The sequence below is a fragment of the Mauremys reevesii genome, linkage group 3 (assembly GCF_016161935.1).
Source record: "Mauremys reevesii isolate NIE-2019 linkage group 3, ASM1616193v1, whole genome shotgun sequence".
Classification (NCBI taxonomy): domain Eukaryota; kingdom Metazoa; phylum Chordata; order Testudines; family Geoemydidae; genus Mauremys; species Mauremys reevesii.
Window position 1 is genome coordinate 146,196,565 of NC_052625.1, and position 19,913 is coordinate 146,216,477.

Genomic DNA, 19,913 nt, shown 5'->3' on the forward strand with positions numbered 1-19,913 from the left:
AACAGGAGTCTGAAAAAATCAAGAAAAAGTGGTGTTCATCATCAAAGAGCTTGTTAGCACCTCCGAAATTTCTGTTCATTGAGCAATTTAACTTATGTGGAGGTTAACCTGCTAAGCTATTTTTCCAACAGTTTAATAATATTTTAGGTTTAAGATTGTTAAAACTTTATCTTTTTATGTTATAGTCAGGAATCAATCCTCAAAGCTTTATTCTCCCATACATTTGCTGCCTCTTCTGAAGCGTGCTACTGTCATACCTTGTTTAGCTTTCCAAGTGCTGATATCAAATCTGCCCATTCACTGGAGTATTCAAAGTTCTTCAGTGCTTTGTCAACTGCTGCTACATAGTTTCTATACTTGGAGTCACTCAGTAGCTCCACCTCCTCCGTGTTCATCCTCCCACAGAGTCCCCACTAGATACCAGCTTGCAATTCATGTAAAATCATTAGCTGTAAAAAAGTGAACATTTTTTTTTCAAAAGTTTCATAATATTAAAATAATTGTAGATACAAAATTTCATGCAAAGAGCTTGTGATCATCATAGAGGCTAGATCCCGTCCCTGTACAAAGTTTTACAGATATGTAAGAATAAAGATAGGCTTACTAATTAGGACAATCTGTGTATTGTGTACAAAAATATTATTTTGCACACATATTAAATGTGTTTCCTGAAAGGAGTTTGTGTTCACCCTGTCATCTTGAATAATCCAGTCATGTTAATTATTCAAAAGATTTTCATACAAAAAAAATTCCTCAGGTTTATAATTCTAAATGAAGCAACAGGTTTGAAAGCTTCATAGTCATGGCAGCCAGCAGTTCAAAAAATGCTATACACCGTAATTTCAAATCAATGAATGCACAACTATACATTATGTAATAAAATAATATTTCTGCATTTTGTTTTTTCTTTCTGAGCCATCATTGGAACAATTTGCCATCAGGCTTTCCATGAAGTAACCAATCTTTCTGAATCACCCCTGTGCAAAGAAAAAAAAAAAGAAGGACATATGTATGCAACACAGTTGCATAGTTCTCAGACCTAGCATTGGTCATTAACATTTACTTACTGCACATTTGGTGTTCCAATTTAATGACATATTTTGTCAGGATCTGCATCCATATACCATACCATACTTTTAAAGGGGATTACTGTATACTATTTTGTATAAAGGAAGTCTATGCACACAGGTACAACTTTAATAGTATTTTGTACTCAGGTTTTAGCAGCATGTTGCAGTAGTCTACACTGAACTTGGTGGGATTCTCTGGTTACAACAATGTGGTGACACACCATCCCAGGACTTCTATTGTGTATCCATATTTTAGTTTTACTTAATCTTCTATTTTTTTTCCTCCACTGCTCCTTTGGTACCATCCACAAACCCTCTGGGAATTTCAACTTATATTTGTGTACTTCTACTGGCAATTGCCAGTACCTGGCAATTGCAGCTTTTGTCACAGTCTTTTCTGTTTGACAGCTCACAAAACACACACGAAGACTTACGGTTTCTAAATTCCTGCAAATGAGATAAATGTAATTACATAATAGATTTCACATCCAACAAATGCAGTTTTCGGTCTTGGGTAAGAGCAAAGAATGGGAAGGACAATGAGTTGGCTGACGTGTAACTCCATGTTCAATTTCAGGATGAAGTCCAGCAGACTGCAAAAAAACACCTAAATTAAGTGGAAAACTGAAGATGATGAGTAAAAATAAGAGAACTCCATCCACTACCTGGCCTAGCAGATGTGATTGCAACTAAAAAAGCTACTTTGAAAGACAGCTCCTATTAAGCTTCTACTGTGAAGTAATAGAGTGAGTTACTGGGGAGTCTATTGCAGTAAAGTAAAGGCCTCTGAAATAACTGAAAGCAGAAAAGTCAATGTAGAGGTGGAAAGCAATATCTCAAGATCTAAAAATGAAGAAGACAGCAAAGGTGTAGATCCTTGGAAACTGTTAAAAGGCAGTCAAAAACATTCTGAAGGACTCAGAAAAGGAATGCTTCTTGAATTATACTATCTAATAAATGTCTTCTTATTGTCCAAGATGTGTAACATAAAATGTGGAAAATTTTCTGACATTCACCAGGCACTTAGCAATCTCAGCAAGAAACCCTATTCTATGGAACCCTATTCCATAAACTTAAATACAGTTACCTGAGGTGCTGTAGGCAACTGAAGAGAACAAAGCCGTAGGGCAGATAATCTCACATTTTGGGATACATAAAAGGAGATTAATGGCCATGCTCATCAAGCCAGAAAAACATGAGTGGTGAGTCCACCCAATAGCAAGCAATATCGCCACCTCTGTCTCAGCCTATTTTTCGCAGCTCTTTCAGTAACTGGGGGAAAAGGAGAAAGTTGTACCTTCAAGCTTCCATTATAATACTCAGTGAAGACACAGCTAAAGAGGGCATTGGGTTTCAACAGCTGAACCAAGTGAACTTAGCAGATAAAGTCAAGATGAGCCATTCAATTTTGCCAAGGTGTTTGAGGTCACCAGATTTGAGCTGAGCTAGTCTTCCCAGGATTTCTTCTTTCACTGCAGTTAGGAGATAGCTTGCCACTCAAATACCAAGGAGAAAGGCAAGATTGGTGACAATGAGAAATCCTTCAGGCATTGCCCCATTCCCCCAAGAACCCTGATGAAAGGTGGAGGACTCCAGTATTAACTTCTGATATTAGGCCAATGGGACCATAAAAATAAACAAACAAATACCTAGATGGATAACTCTTTGTTCGATCTTCAACACACTCCCTCCACCTGTCTTTTCTTCCCCAGGATCACGGGAATACTTGGTTATTCATTTCCTTGTCCTCCTTTTGTGAGTCTCTTCCCCCTCCCCCGTTTTTTCTTTTCTTTCTTATCCCTATAAAATAAAACAAGAATGAGAACTAAAGGAAGAAGGAAAGAAAGAAAACAGACATATGCTTCTAGATACAAGGAGGCAAACAAACTGGAAGGAAGGGACATGGGACAGATGGGGTCTATATATAAAGGCTGGATTCACAAATCTTTTGCATCCTTGCTGCCTGGTGGATGGAACAATAATGATTATTGTCCTTTATTTTCTCTGTGTCAGGACAGAAGAGGAAAGTATGATACAAATGTTTAATGAAGCAAATATGCTCAATGAGAGTGCCAATTTATGCTTTCTGGGATTTCCCACTGAAGTTAAGGGCTTGAATTCTATTACTTTTATGAAATTTTGTTTAACAATCTTTGCTTTGAAATAAATGCAAAAAAGATCCATTTTACGCAGAGAACAAAGTCCCAGGGATACAATGACTGTCAATGTTTGATCTCCAAGAATGAAATAAAATATTAACAACAGTAAAAGAGAAGAAAGAATAAACATACGAAAGCAGCAGGATTCTTATTTTTCAAGACTTTAGCACTAGCACAGAGGAATGGAGGAAAGAACTGACACAGTGAATAAATGTTTCTTAGGTTAAAAATATTTCAGCATCTCTTCTTTATCCAGCTAAATATGTACAAAAAAGCCACTTATATTTTGTTGGGGAGAGAGACTTCCCTTCCAGGCTCCCACCCCCCAACCCACAAATGTTTGTGTGAAAGAGTAAGAGCCCAGAATATGGACTCTTATTTAGAAACAGAAGATCAGGACTATTATATGTTACTATAAAGATAACATATGAAGATATTATATGTTACTATTATATGTTACTTAAAGAACAATGTGTTTGTTTTCCTGGAGACCTTAATCCTGACTTAAATATCAACAGTTCAGTACATCTTCCTGGCTCTTTTCCCTGTACAAATATGACAATTAGTAGCCTGTAATTAAATAATCTACATATTTAGAAATTGGTCAAGTGCCCACTACTTGACACTAATGAAATAATAGTATTATTGAATTGCTAATGTGTGCATTGTTATGTTTCTTCATAATTATGATATATAGACTATATTTTATTTTATCCTATTCAGTAATAGAGCCCTTTCCCTAATCCTCTCCCATTTAGCCTGAGACCACTTCCTTGATGTACCTTGTTAATGTGGGGAAAGTTTTCACTACCCACTGTATGTGCTATACATGTTCTGTGGATAAATAAACTACCGTGCCGTCCAGTCCCTTTCACAAGCACTACATCTAATCACAATTATTTTAAAATAAAAAAGATGGAAAAAAATCAACGTAAGTGTCCTTAAGGTTCCATATTTATCCTCTATTGGGATATTTTTTTCCAAAATACTACTCTACTAGATTATCAAATATAATCTGTATTAGATAGAGATTATTATTTCAATCCATTATACATTTGATTAATTGAATTAATGTTGAGTATTATTTATTTCTTCTGAAAAATTAACAGAATAAAAAATATCTTCAGCTACTAATGACCTAGTAAGTGTTGTTATTATTAAAACATTTACCCAATGTGATTTCTGTACAACTGATTTTGCACAGTATTACCATTATTATTTGAAGTGTCAATACAGAAAAATGTAGTGTGACAATGTCTTCTGCACTTAGAATAGATTAGATTTCAGTGTACCTTTACCAATCTTCATCCATGCACCTACCCTGAGCATAAATACAAATTCAAGAGAAGGCCTGGTTTAACTATAATGTGATCTGAAAGAATTGTCCCAGCTTTGGGACATTTGATCTGGCATGTTACATAATAACTACAAGTTATTACAGGACCAGAAACCAACCACCCCAAGGGAAAGTTTTGCCTTTTTTCATTTCATAGTCTTTTCAATAACGCACCCCAGCTTCCCTGTACCATTTATTTTTAAAATACACCTCTACCCCGATATAACGCGGTCCTCGGAAGCCAAAAAATCTTACCGCGTTATAGGTGAAACTGCGTTATATTGGGATAGCGGTGGGGTAGTGGTGGCAGGGCTCTGATGGTGATTTAAAGGGACCGGGGCTCCCTCCAGCGGCCAGAGCTCCAAGCCCTTTAAAGCGCCACCCAAGCCCCGCTGCCGGAGCCCTGGGGTATTTGGGGCAGGGCTCTGGTGGTATTTAAAGGGCCCGGGGCTCCCCACAGCAGCCAGAGCCCCAGGCCCTTTAAATCTCCGCCCGAGCCCCGCTGCCAGATATAACGCAGTAAAGCAGCCCTCCCTCACCCCCCGAGCATTGCTTTACCGCGTTATATCCGAATTCGTGTTATATCAGGTCACGTTATATCAGGGTAGCGGTGTACCCTAATTTATAATAAAAGTAACCACACTCTTGCCATAAACTTGCATACAGTAGTCATGATTAAAGTTTGTCTTTTTTGAAGAAAACTTCTATAATTTCAAATAAATCTGCCAACATGTGCAATAGGAGAAAAAACAACATTAAAAATACATTAACTCCCCACTTAACGTCCTCGCGCTTAACATTGTTTCGAGCTTATGTCCCTGCTCAATTACAGAACATGCTCCATTTAAAGTTGTGCAATGCTTCACTGTAACGTCATTTGGCTGCCTGCTTTGTCCACAGCTGGCAGCCCCACTATCAGCTTCCCTAGGCCCACCACACACACAGCGCCGCCTGCCCGCTGGCAGACCCTACGGATCAGCGCCTTCCCCTTCCTCCCCCCTCCTCCTGCCTGCAGCCATCAGCTGGTTTGCGGCGTTCAGGAAGGAGGAAAGAGGACTCAGCGCACAGGCTCCCCCTCCTTCCTCTGCCTCACGAACACCGCAAACCAGCTGAGGCAGGGGGGAGTCATGCCGAGTCCTCGCTCTTCCTCCCTCTCTCCTGCCCCCTGAATGTCACAAGCCAGCTGATTGCCGCGGGCAGGAGGGACAGGGAAGGAGCGAGGACGCAGCACATCTCCCCTCTGCCTCTTGCCCGCGGCAATCAGCTGGCTTGCAGTGTTCAGGAGGCAGGGGGAGCCTGCACGCCATGTCCTTGCTCCTCCCCCTTCCCTCCCGAACGCTGCAAGCAGCTGATTGCCATGGGCAAGAGGCAGGGGAGGGAGGGGGGAGGAGCAAGGATGAGGCGTGAGCAGTAAAGAGAGATGGGGGGAGAAGAGGCAGGTTAAGGGTGAGGGATTGGGGGAAGGGGCGGCGTGGGCGGGCCGAGGGTTGAGTCTCCCACCCCTGGTGCTTGCAGAGTAGGGGAAGCTGCCGCTACTGCTGTGCAACGTGCTTCTCCTAGCCTACAGCACCTTCAGCCTCCTTGCCTGCCTCATTGTCTCCAGTGCCAGTGAGCTGTGCCTGTGTGAGGTAAGGCGGGGGCACCTCCCAGCTATAGTACTGCACTGTACTGTATGGCAAAAAAAAATTCCCTGGAACCTAACCTCCCCATTTACATTCATTCTTACAGGGAAATTGGATCACTTAACATCGGTTCACTTAAAGTCACATTTTTCAGGAACATAACTATAACGTTAAGTGAGGAGTTATTGTAAGGTTACAGTCTCACTTTAATGTGTGAGAAATAAGGAATGCATGTGTTCTTCCATTTCTATTTTTGTCAGCATGAAGGCCTTGTATCACGTCGTTTTTAACTTTTTTATTTTTCACTTCTATCATGTACTCTAACAACTATTGTTTCTTTGCATTGATTTACAGCTAAAGTAAAGATGCAAGAAAATTTTTGTCAAGCTGTATAGTTCTTGTCAGGGTTCCCTCCACACTCTGAACTTTAAGGTACAGATGTGGGGACCCGCATGAAAGACCCCCTACGCTTATTTCTACCAGCTTAGGTTAAAAGCTTCCCAAGGCACAAATTCTCCCTTGTACCTTGGATTAGGTAAACACTGCCACCATCAAGTGATTCAAACAAAGAATCAGGGTAAGTACCACTTGGAGTCCTATTTCACCAAAATATCCCTCCAAGCCCTACACCCCCTTTCCTGGTGAGGCTTGAGAATAAACAAGGTGAGCACAGACCAGCCTTGGGGTTTTAGGATACTAAAAAACCCAATCAGATTCTGAAAAAAAAACCACAGAACTTTATTAGAAAGAAAAAAGGTGAAAGGAGTACCTCTGTAAAATTAGAACAGATGATAATCTTACAGGCAATCAGATTCAAAACACAGAGGGTTTCTCTCTAGGCAAAACCTTAAAGTTATAAAAAGAAAAAACAGGGATACACATTCCCCCCAGCACAGAGAAATTCACAAGCTAAAACAAAAGATAATCTAATGCATTTCCTTGCTAAATACTTACTAACTCTATAGGAGTTGGATTGCTTGCTTCCTTGATGTCTCTGGCAAAAGCCACACAGAACAAGTCTAGACAAAGCCTTCCACCCCTCCTGAAATACACTAATACACTGTAATACACATGATTAGAATTTTGGTGTGGATGGGTACAGCTTGCTCAGAAAGGACAGACAGGTGGAAAAGGGAGGAGGTGTTGCCTTATATATTAAAAATGTACACACTTGGACTGAGGTGGAGATGGACATAGGAGACGGAAGTGTTGAGAGTCTCTGGGTTAGGCTACAAGGGGTAAAAAGCAAGGGTGATGTCATGTTAGGAGTCTACTACAGGCCACCTAACCAGGTGGAAGAGGTGGATGAGGCTTTTTTTAAAACAACTAACAAAATCATCCGAAGCCCAAGATTTGGTGGTGATGGGGGACTTCAACTATCCAGATATATGTTGGGAAAATAACACAGCAGGGCACAGACCATCCAATAAGTTTTTGGACTGCATTGCAGACAACTTTTTATTTCAGAAGGTTGAAAAAGCTACTGGGGGGAAGCTGTTCTAGACTTGATTTTAACAAATAGGGAGGAACTCGTTGAGAATTTGAAAGTAGAAGGCAGCTTGGGTGAAAGTGATCATGAAATCATAAGAGTTCACAATTCTAAGGAAGGGTAGAAGGGAGTACAGCAAAAAGAGACAATGGATTTCAGGAAGGCGGATTTTGGTAAGCTCAGAGTGCTGATAGGTAAGCTCCCATGGGAATCAAAACTGAGGGGAAAAACAACTGAGGAGAGTTGGCAGTTTTTCAAAGGGACACTATTAAGGTCCCAAAAGCAAGCTATTCCGCTGGGTAGGAAAGATAGAAAATGTGGCAAAAGACCAGTTTGGCTTAACCACGAGATCTTGCATGATATAAAAAATGGAAACTAGGACAGATTACAAAGGATGAATATAGGCAAACAACATAGGAATGCAGCGGCAAGATTAGAAAGGCAAAGGCACAAAATGAGTTCAAACTAGCTACAGGAATAAAGGGAAACAAGAAGACTTTATCAATACATTAGAAGCAAGAGGAAGACCAAGGACAGGGTAGGCCCACTGCTCAGTGAGGAGGGAGAAACAGTAACAGGAAACTTGGAAATGGCAGAGATGCTTAATGACTTCTTTGTTTCGGTCTTCACCAAGAAGTCTGAAGGAATGCCTAACATAGTGAATGCTAATGGGAAGGGGGTAGGTTTAGAAGATAAAATAAAAAAAGAACAAAGTTAAAAATCACTTAGAAAAGTTAGATGCCTGCAAGTCACCAGGGCCTGATGAAATGCATCCTAGAATACTCAAGGAGCTAATAGAGGAGGTATCTGAGCCTCTAGCTATTATCTTTGGAAAATCATGGGAGACGGGAGAGATTCCAGAAGACTGGAAGAGGGCAAATATAGTGCCCATCTATAAAAAGGGAAAGAAAAACAACCCAGGAAACTACAGACCAGTTAGTTTAACTTCTGTGCCAGCGAAGATAATGGAGCAAGTAATTAAGGAAATCATCTGCAAACACTCGGAAGGTGGAAAGGTGATAGGAAATAGCCAGCATGGATTTGTAAAGAACAAATCATGTCAAACAAATCTGATAGCTTTCTTTGATAGGATAACGAGTTTTGTGGATAAGGGAGAAGTGGTGGATGTGGTATATCTAGACTTTAGTAAGGCATTTGATACGGTCTCGCATGATATTCTTAACGATGAACTAGGCAAATACAACTTAGATGGGGCTACTATAAGATGGGTGCATAACTGGCTGGATAACCGTACTCAGAGGGCAGTACTGGGAGGGATTGCAACTGCTTTGGAGGATAGGGTCATAATTCAAAATGATCTGGACAAATTGGAGAAATGGTCTGCGGTAAACAGGATGAAGTTTAACAAAAAGACAAATGCAAAGTGCTCCACTTAGGAAGGAACAATCAGTTTCACACATACAGAATGGGAAGAGACTGTCTAGGAGGGAGTACGGCAAAAAGGGATCTAGGGGTTATAGTGGACCACAAGCTAAATATGAGTCAACAGTGTGATGCTGTTGCAAAAAATGCAAACATGATTCTGGGATGCATTAACAGGTGTGTTGTGAGCAAGACACAAGAAGTCATTCTTCCGCTCTACTCTGCGCTGGTTAGGCCTCAACTGGAGTATTGTATCCAGTTCTGGGCACCGCATTTCAAGAAAGATGTGGAGAAATTGGAGAGGGTCCAGAGAAGAGCAACAAGAATGATTAAAGGTCTTGAGAACAAGACCTATGAAGGAAGGCTGAAAGAATTGGGTTTGTTTAGTTTGGAAAAGAGAAGACTGAGAGGGGACATGATAGCAGTTTCCAGGTATCTAAAAGGATGTCATAAGGAGGAGGAAGAAAACTTGTTCACCTTAGCCTCTAAGGATAGAACAATAAGCAATGGGCTTAAACTGCAGCAAGGGAGGTTTAGGTTGGACATTAGGAAAAAGTTCCTAACTGTCAGGGTGGTTAAACTGCCTAGGGAGGTTGTAGAATCTTCATCTCTGGAGATATTTAAGAGTAGGTTAGATAAATGTCTATCCGGGATGGTCTAGACAGTATTTGGTCCTGCCATGAGGGCAGGGGATGGGACTCGATGACCTCTCGAGGTCCATTCCAGTCCTAGAATCTATGAAAACAGGGAAGCAGCACACAGGAAAAATAAAACACCAGTGGTTATCCTGCCTGTTTACAAAGACAATAAGATTTGGGGGTATATCTGTGAGGCATACAAGAAAACCCTGCAACCTATACCTAGGAAGTAAACAGGCAGTGTGTTTATATTTATGAAAATGGGATCTCAGCCAGGTTTGGTTGAAAAGCTGAAGACAACATTGGGTTAGATAAAATTACTTTAGCCAGGAGGTTAAGTTTAGTCTCTAGACAGCATTTTACAATTTTGTTTTATCTCTAACCATTTGTTTCTAATACCCTTACTCACTATCACTTTAATCTTGAATTTTTGGTAATAAATGTATCCCGGTTTTCACTATAAATATACCTAAGAGCTTTGATATGAAGCAAGGTGCTGATTCTGGGTTGAATAACACAAACTGGTGTGCATATTGTTCTTTTGGGGACAGGGTATTACTGTCAGTGTACAGTGGATAAAAGGCTGGGCATGACAGCGGAATGTTTCACTAGGAGTGCACCTACTGTTAACCTGCAAGGCAAAGTAAGTGGTGACAGAGTCCAAAGGAGAATGCTTGGGTGGCTAACAAGCTGGTGGTGTCGGGGAGCTAACACCCAAGTAAGCTCAAGCAAGATTCCCTCACACTTGAGAGAAGGGGTAACAAGGTGACTCACAGTCCTGGGTGCCCTGAGAATCATCAGATTTTATCACTTCTTCTGTTTAATGTGTATGTTAGCTTCCCTAGGAGTGTGAAGGAGTGTACTTACACCATCCAATCTTAAACCAAACTTCGCACCCCTTGATAATCTGTACATCTGTAATCTCTGATAACCAGAAACTTCTACACTTAAACTCTGTACCGTTTTTTTAAATTTATTTAAACATCATCTTAATAAAATTCTTATATCACTTTAAGGGACAGGCTGGACCCTATAGCCAGGACAGCCTAGTATGTATTCACAGGTTTAATAAAGATACTCTATCTATGGTCTATTATAACAATCTGACACCCATCCCAGCTTCTGGCAATCAGGCTAACACCACCATCCCTTATATGTATAGTTGGGATTATGTTTCTTAATGTGCATTACTTTGCATTTATCAACATTGAATTAATCTGCCATTTTGTTGTCCAATCACTCAGTTTTGTGAGATCCCCTTTAACTTTTCGCAGTTTGCTTTGGACTTCACTATCTTGACTAGTTTTGTATCATCTGCAAATTTTGCCACCTCACTGTTTACCCCTTTTTCCAGATCATTTATGAATATGTTGGACAGTACTGGTCCTAGTACAGACTCCCAGGGGACACCACTATTTACCTCTCTCCATTCTGAAAACTGACCACTTATTCCTACTTTGTTTCCTATCTTTTAACCAGTTACTGATCCATGAGAGAAATCTTCCCTCTTATCCCATGTCAGCTTATTTTGTTTAATAGCCTTTGGTGAGGGACCTTGTCAAAGGCTTTCTGAAAATGTAAGTACACTACGTCCACTGGATCACCCTGGTCCACATGCTTGTTGACACCCTGTGACGTTATCTGATTAGAATATGACGATATAGATCATTGTTGCAACTACTGTTATATATTTGCAGCAAATATTGTACAAAGGTTGTCGAGTGAGGTGTCTATGAAAAGGTTATGATTACACTATCTGTATGCATGTATCATTTTTAAAGTTATAAGTATTGGCTCTATACCTGGATTTCAAATGTTTGCTCCTGGGTAACGCCCACGAAGTAATTAGCCAGCACATAGTGGAGGGACTATTCAAATTGAGTGGCCCATCAAAAGAATATTTAACTGACAATGGACCATGGGAGACGCCCATCTACACTTAATGGAATTTTCTGCCAAGACTAGGCGAAATGCATGGACATGTGACTTGCCCGTGTAACTCCAAACTCCATCTTGTTGCTATGATTTTCCACAGTAAAAACAATGGAATGCCCTCCACATAGCAAAAGCTATAAAAGGCCCTAGAAACACCTCCACTTTGTCTTCAATCCTGCTTATTACCTCTGAAGGAACTTTGCTACAAACTGAAGCTCTGAACAACAGACTGAATGACCCATCCAAGCTGTGGATGTACTCCAGAGACCATTCAAAAATAATGAAGACTAAAGGAAATTAGATACATTGTAATATACAAGTTGTAAAAGAATGGCCCTTCCTCCCAACCACCCCTATTTTATAAGGTCCAGAGTCCATGTAACAGATAAGAGTTCACTGAGGCTAATAAATAACTAATTAAACAATACCTAATTGAGCAGCCTAAGGCAGATCACGTAAAGATGAACACGATAAATATTTCAAACATTTTCAGCAACTAACTTCCCTACTGTACTTCTAGCTTCACAATACATTTTTATGACTAAAATAAAGCAAATACTCAGATTTAATAATTATTTTTACATTAAAAACAAGCCCACAAAGCACATTTCCCACTGCCTTAGACAAAATATGTGTCCACAGACTTCTCACTACAAGTGGGAAATCCAGAAGTCTCCAGGAGTCATCTTCTTAAAAAGAAGAAAAAGATTTGTGACGCTCAGGTGATATTTAACCTCCCCATCTCCTTTTTAAAAAACAGTTCTGCATAGTATTAAAAACTGTATTAAACAGTATTATACACTTTATTAAATACAAAAATAAAATGAAAACATTAGTCTTCCAATTGAAAACCTGATTCCAGTTCCCCATCTCTAAAATGAGGATAACAATACTTCCCTTCTCCCACCCTCTGTCTTTTCTACTTAGAGGCTAAGCTCCTCAGGGTCAGCGCTGCCTCTTATTGTATGTAATAGTGCTTAGGAAAAAAGGAGCCCTGATCTCAGCTGAGGCCTCCAAGAATTACTGTAACAGAAGTAATAATTTTAGTATTAAAAATAATCTGACAGAATCCAAATCATACAATTTTTTATCACATTTACCACTTCTAAAAAAATAAATTAGGAAATGAAAAAATGAATAAAACAAGCTAACTTTTTATCTGTGTTAATGATAACCCAATACTTTCACTTGAACTATTATCACATTATCACTAAGATCTGAAGACATGCACACTCAAAGAAAGTCCAATAAATGAATAGCATGACCTCTTCTAGGATTAATTCCTCTTTCACTACACCAATGTTAGAATATTACCTACACTAAAGAGTTTGCTTTAAGGATAGTAATTTTTCCTTGAGTCCAATAGGTTCCATTTCTACAGCTATTATGTCATATTGAGGAAAGTTATCTGTTGATTAGTTTGTCTGGTCTGCTCAGGAATTTTAATAGCTTGCTTTTAGTCATCTACATTGGATCTGACAACCAGGACTTAAGATCTTTCATACTTTTTTCTCTGAGAGTATTTTCCTTTCTGTCTTTTCTCTAGTGACAAATTATTCCTTTGCGAAGTTTACTGTATTTTTGCCACTGCAGAAATGGCAACATCTATTTTAGATACAAAAAGCCAAATCAACAAATGCTCAAATTTGTCATCTCAGATTTTTCTCTATACAAATAGAGTAAGATTCCTGTTTATTCTTCTGACATTATTTATAAATTCCTATTTACTTTTAATAAGGACATTCTACAGCCAAATGGGAAATATTTGCTTGAATCTGTCTTCCTTTTCTACTCCATGCTTTTTAATTTTTTTTTCTTTTTTCCCTCTCTTGATCACTGTGTATTAATATTTTGTTTGAAACAGATGGCTCCGGAGTATCAATATTCAAACCATGAGATTCAGAATTGGATTTTTCCCCTTCTCATTGAATAATACATATGAGGAAGAAGAATCAATATATGACCCATCTATTTTGACAGGTTTAGCAGGTCTCTCTTTTTTTCCAAAGTTTCTCTACATGCCAACTCACAGAACTATTATCATCCTTCTTTCTACAATTTAAATTACTAATATTGTTTAAATTTCTTCTTTGACACATATTTCATTTGTAAAGGCATTTTCCACCGTTTCCTTAAATATAATCCTCCATATCCTCCTAATTAAATCTCCAGACAGCTGTCCTAACAATTCCACTGACAAATTCAAGTATCAGAGGGGTAGCCGTGTTAGTCTGGATCTGTAAAAGCAACAAAGAATCCTGTGGCACCTTATAGACTAACAGACATTTTGCAGCATGAGCTTTCGTGGGTGAATACCCACTTCTTCGGATGCAAGAGCATCCGAAGAAGTGGGTATTCTTCTTGCATCCGAAGAAGGGGGTATTCACCCACGAAAGCTCATGCTGCAAAATGTCTGTTAGTCTATAAGGTGCCACAGGATTCTTTGTGACAAATTCAAATAGTTCTCTCTTCTCAAAGTTATCAGTGGTGATCACTTCAACACTTCTGGAAGAACAAACGTTACTTACATACCCAGAAATTCCTCAAGATATATTAATGCAAATAACACATCACTTGCACTGGTCCTTGGTTGACAGAGCAGCAGCTAATAACTGATCTATACCTTATTCCGTAAAGCTGAAACATTTTGACTTAGGTGTATGGATGGGGATCTTTTTCAACCACCCACTAACATTCTATACTGAACCTATTTAACAATCTGACCTTGGAATAAAGAACGAGCAGATGCTACTCAGAAATGGATCATATACATACATATAGTACTCATTTATTACAGAACAGCTGTTCTGTTCCTTAACTCTATTTCCTGGCTTTCAGAGGGTTAAGTTTTGCAAATGATGTTCTGAAGAACACGACACGGCACCAGGCAACCATAACTCTGTATTAACAAAGTTTTGTCAGTGAATTTTCATAATATGCATCTTTGAGTTAATGTGAGATTAACCTTTCATCAAATGGGCCTGATATCTCTTTCCAGATTGAAAAAAACATTTTTATCAACTACTGAACTGGAACAAATTCACTTCACCTTTACCTCTTGAATGTCTAAATACTGTACCTCAAAGAAGGTGGCAAGGAAACAAAGCTGAAATATTCTCTCCTCCAAATTTACTGTCATTAAGATACTATACCAATATTTTGGGGAAAATCCCAAAAGTTGTGCATGTTTTTCTGATTTTGTTTAAGGAAATACAAATATTATCATATCTTAAACCTAGATTATAAAGTCATACTGGGAACCAATACAATGTAAAGATTTTAATCCTCATCACTTTTAGGTTTGCATTCGAAGTAGCCATATCACTTCTTCCCCATCTAAGGCTTACACTTTGCTTTCAAAGCTGCGCGCAGCGCTGCCGCCGGCAGCTTTGAGCGCTAAGTGTAGCCGCAGCGCCCAGCTGGGAGAAAAACTCCAGCTGCTCCAGCCCTCCAGGGCCCTGTGGGGACAGCGCAGCAGCGGGAGGGCGCGCAGGGGGCTGGCTGACACACTACTGGCGCGCTGCCGCGCGCTTGCAGCGCTGCAGAGGGTGTGTTTTCACACCCTGCTGCAGCGCTGCAAATTTGTAAGTGTAGCCAAGCCCTCAGTAGCTGGCATTCAGTCATTTTCTTTATATATGCAATTTATGCAAATCATTGAATTCATCAAAGAAAAAAAAATCTATGAAGCTTAGTGAGGCAGAAGTCTTTTTCCCACTTGTTTAGGGCAAGTGTATTTGTTCCCCACATTGATTGACACATTTTGTCAGAAGTCATACCTCTTAGCCCTATTTTATCTTAGTATTTAAAAAACAAAAGAAAAACCTGTGTGTGTTCTTGGAACCTCCAAACCTGTTCATGGACAACACCTTGTCCAACATTCTATGTTATGTATCTTGTTGCGCCAAAAAATTACCAACCTATTTACTTTTATTATGAAATTATATCACATACAACATGTTCCTAAACATTTTCTAGATTATGACTTTTTTGCAGAGCACTTCATTTCACATATCCTATTCATGGTTTATAAAGGGATTATTAGAGTGTAAATCTTTATCTGACCTCTTCTATGACTAGAACTTGGGCAAACAAACAGTCCATTTTTTTAATCCCCCTTCAAAAATGAATACAAAAAAACAGGGCACTAAAACTAACTCAGGTTAAATTCACTACACTTTTACATGTGATACTATGACCTCAATCCACCAAAACACTGAAGCACATGTGTAGTCCTATTGACATAATGGGATTCCTCATATGCTTAGTCAAGCACTTGCTTAAATGCTTTCATGCATCAGGGACTATACAATTAGTTAGTAAAGACTGCTAAATAGAGCATGTATATTTTCAACATTTGTTCCCTTTCTAAAGGAGCAGAACTATCTGGCGGGAAATCTAGTGAGATCCTTCACAGGTCAATAGACAGTTCTGCCACTTGTTCTAAAATCTCTGTAAAAGATAAGCATACTGTGGAGGTCTGGTGGTCACAACACTGAGAGAATCAACAGTTAAACTGTTTAAAACAGAAAAATTAAAATAGCACTATGGTGGTAGTCAAACTCATTTTTTGAATGGTTCAATGCTTTATTTTCATTTTTGGTTTTAGGAGATCGGTAATACATTTGATCTAACATCATTTCCTTTTCCTCCCATAAACTTTGAAATGGAGAAAATAAAAAAAACCTAGGAGAGATTTTTTAGGTGTGTTCATCTACTAATCTGATAGACAAAAGAAACTCAAAGTCTCTACTTGAATATTAAGCAATTCAATTCTATTGTCACCCTCCCTGCTCTACTCCTCACATCTGGTTATTTCTGCGGCTGTCTCTTCTTTACCACCACCCCATTCCTCAAACCTTTTCTGGAATTGGTCTGCATTCTTCCTCTTCCTATGCCCTTTTGGGTTTTTTTCTGGTCACTGCATATCTAAGATCTATGCTGCTCCATTAGAGTGAAATTGGCAGAAGACTACTCAGTGAACAAACTTTCAGTGGCTAGGCAGAAGCAGATCCAAAGTAAGCTTGAGTTAATTTCCATAAGGTGTTACTGTGATCATCCATTACAATGTACCATCACAAAATAATTTCTAGCATGACAGGGCCAGGGAAACAGGTAGGATAGGTGCAGTTTTGCATGATATAAACATTCACTGGCATTTCATTAAGCTATGTGTTGAATGCCACTAATAACCAGGGCAAACAAGACAGCAAGTTAGGATTGTAAACCTTCCTCACCACCTCTCATTTCCAGGTTCCCTGAATTCACGGAATGCCAACTCCCATTTACAGTAAAATGAATCAAGCACACTATGTTGCTGACATTCCATCAACCATAAACTCTGATACATCAGAGTTGGCTTAAGTAAAGGAGATACTATTTTAAAGACTGCATATTTTTAAGACTATTCAATATTTTTGTATCTCAACTGGTATATTTTTTTCCTAAGACCTGATCTACTTAAAAATTAGATCAACCTAGCTACACTGCTCGAGGCTGTGAAAAATTTCATGTCGTGACCACTATTGTTAGATCAACCTAACCCCCTCTATAGACACAACTAGGTCCACAGAAGAATTCTTCAGTCCAGCTAGCTATTGCCTCTCAGAACAGTGAATTAACTACATCAATGAAAAAAAAAAACCTTCAGTTCATGTAGGAAGCATCTATTCTACAGCAGCATAGCTGCAGCTGTAGCACTGGTAGTGCAGATGTAGCTTCAGTTTTCAAAAAAAGGATATTACCTACTGATGTGGATGCAGCAGCAAAATGAGGACAGACACATGGAATTAAGCAACAGGCTGCAACTTTTACTAAACTTTAACCCATCACCCATACTCTCCTATACTGGGGATTTAATTGGTTCCAGTGTTGAGGTTACAGGGCTCCTTACCATATAACCCATAACCTGGCGTAGTCCTAGGACTGCTCCCCTCCCTTGAGGAGGGCAGAGGGTGCAGCAGGGTGGGGACCTTGGCCCATGAGAGCCACAAGATCTCACCCTATCATATGAGGCCAAGGCCCATCATCAAAATCCCAAATCTTTTACTTCCATTTCCAGTGCAGTTAAGTGAATAAAATGAGTCAAAAGTTGCAATGAATAAGCAACTCCACCTCAGTACCTCAATTAGGTACTAAGCACATTCCTACTTAATCCACTGTGGCTTGACAGTGCTGCAAGGAAGGCAAAAAAAATCTCCCTGGTCCTCTACTAGTTGGCCCATTGGAGAAAAAAATTTCTTCCGCATCCTCTGAACAGGTAAACAGCTAGATCCATAACATCTGTTAGGCTGGGTTCCCATTCCTAATTCAGGTGAGTAGCGTGGACTGCTCGAACGGAGCTGTAAGAGGCTCCACATGACCCTTTCGTTGAGTTAAATCCAAGGAACTGAGGAATGCTGGCCAATCAGCACCTCTCTCCCCCAGTGGTCATTGGATGCCAGAGACTCCTGGGGGAGGAGCTACTTATTGTCCCATGACAGGAATTTGAAAATATTGCTGTTTAAATGGCTGCCTTCTATCTCATCCATTCTTTTGTCTCATTATACATTCAGAATTTGAATGCAAGTATTGCTCTAAGCAGCAATTACAATTGTCAGCGCAAGCCATCATGTTCACATGAAAAGATGGAGAAGTGAAAAGTTTAAGGTTTGTGATAATTAATGACAGAGTGAGTTTGACAAATGTCACGATTACAATAAAGGTAAAGTCCCCCAGATTGTAAACTCTTCATGGCTCTTCTTAAGTATATGTACAGCATGTTTTAGGCACCACTGCAACATTAATACAAAACAAATGATTTATTACTATACAAATACTGTTTCTTTAAGAACAAAGTTTAAAATTTAAAGTTTATAATAAATGAATTTGGTGTTTTTTTGGCAGCATCTCCTACTTTAGCATCCAGGTACAAATCTTAGATTTAAACAGCCTGCAGTAAAAGCCCACCCAGCCACAAAACCCTGTACTGCTCCAAACATCATGGGAAAAACCTTGACAACCAATAGCCACAAGCATGCAGGTATTTGACCAAAAAAAATGTGCTTTGCACTATGACCTGAAGGTTAATAGAGTCCAGCTCTTACAGCACAAGTGTTCCCCCATTGGGCATCCTACCCTCAAGACATTCTGCAGGGGCAAGGACAGAGACTAACAGCATAAGCTTAGCTGATCTCAGTAGTGCAAAGGGGGGCAGGAGGAAAACGGAAGCTAATTCACAAAATGTACAGGGCTTTAAAAATTAAAAACACTGCCTTGAATTGCAAGAACAAGAGAAAAAAATTGAAAAGCAAATCATAGACCACTGGGGAACAGGGAGCCCTTCCACAGATTATTGCATTATTTTGGATTTCTCTCTTTCCCCTTTTTACACACGGGGCGGGGGGGATGGAGAGGCAGGGGACGACACCCAGGGCAGTGGTGCAGGCTCAGGGGGACCCCCTCAGTGGGGACACACAAGAAGGGGAAGAGCAGCGGAGCGGGCTGGCACGAGAGTTAGGGTATAGTGTGCATGGAGGAGGACATCGGAGGGGGTAGGGGGGGTCTCAGGGTATGGCACAGGCGGAAGGCGGGGAGGAAACTCAGTGGGACGCCCAGGGTGGGTCAGGGTGTGGTGTGGGAGGAGGGGGACACCCGGGGTACTGGGCAGAAGGGCCCCCAGAACGGGAGGGGGAGTAGGGGGGGCCCAGGAGGGTGTCCGGATAGCTCCCGGCTGGCGGGCCGGGCCGCGCATGTCCCCAACGCCCTCTCCGCTCGCAGAGGCGGGGCCGGGAGGGATAAAGGGCCGCTGCGGCCTCCAGCTGATCCGGGACCCGCCGAGCGGCACAAGCCGGAGGGAGGGGGAGCAGCGCGCGGTGCCCGAGCCCGGTAACGCGAGCGGGGCAGGGGGCTGGTTACCTGGGCGACAAGAGCCGGAAGAGCCCGACAGCGGAAAGCACCGGAGCAGCCACTGACAGCTCCCAGCATGCAGCGCGGCTTCCCGTTTCCTCCTCTCCTCCCATCAGGCCACCTGCGCCACAGCGCCCCCTGCCGGTCCTCAGGCAGCGCAGCGCTCTGACCCCTGCGGCGCCAAGCGTGGGTGGATGTGAGAGAGAGCGTGTCTCTGTGTAGAGCAGGGATTCTTTTGTACTGGTGACCCCTTTCACATAGCAAGCCTCTGAGTGCGACCCCCCCCATGAATTAAAAACACTTTTTTATATATTTAACACCATTATAAATGCTGGAGGCAAAGCAGGGTTTGGGGTGGAAGCTGACAGCTCGTGACCCGCCCACATAATAACCTCAC

General features: G+C 40.7%; 1 protein-coding gene across 8 annotated transcripts in view; it reads right to left on the reverse strand.

Moving 5' to 3' along the window:
• DOP1A (DOP1 leucine zipper like protein A) overlaps nt 1–19,661 on the reverse strand; it is a 95,593-nt gene extending 75,932 nt beyond the window's left edge. For 6 of the 8 annotated variants that reach the window (XR_005596086.1, XM_039529879.1, XM_039529876.1 and 3 more), the window contains exons 1-3: nt 19,526–19,661; nt 2,720–2,870; nt 258–449 (exon numbers count right to left, since the gene is read on the reverse strand). Coding sequence is in view for 7 of the 8 variants with exons in the window: in XM_039529879.1 (XP_039385813.1) it covers nt 258–395 (138 nt within the window). In the remaining variant the exon portion in view is untranslated. Of the gene's footprint in view, nt 1–257; nt 450–2,719; nt 2,871–7,141; nt 7,161–19,525 lie in introns of those variants that run through there. The other 2 variants (XM_039529874.1, XM_039529875.1) reach the window with 2 other exon arrangements.
• Nucleotides 19,662–19,913: the final 252 nt, after the last annotated feature.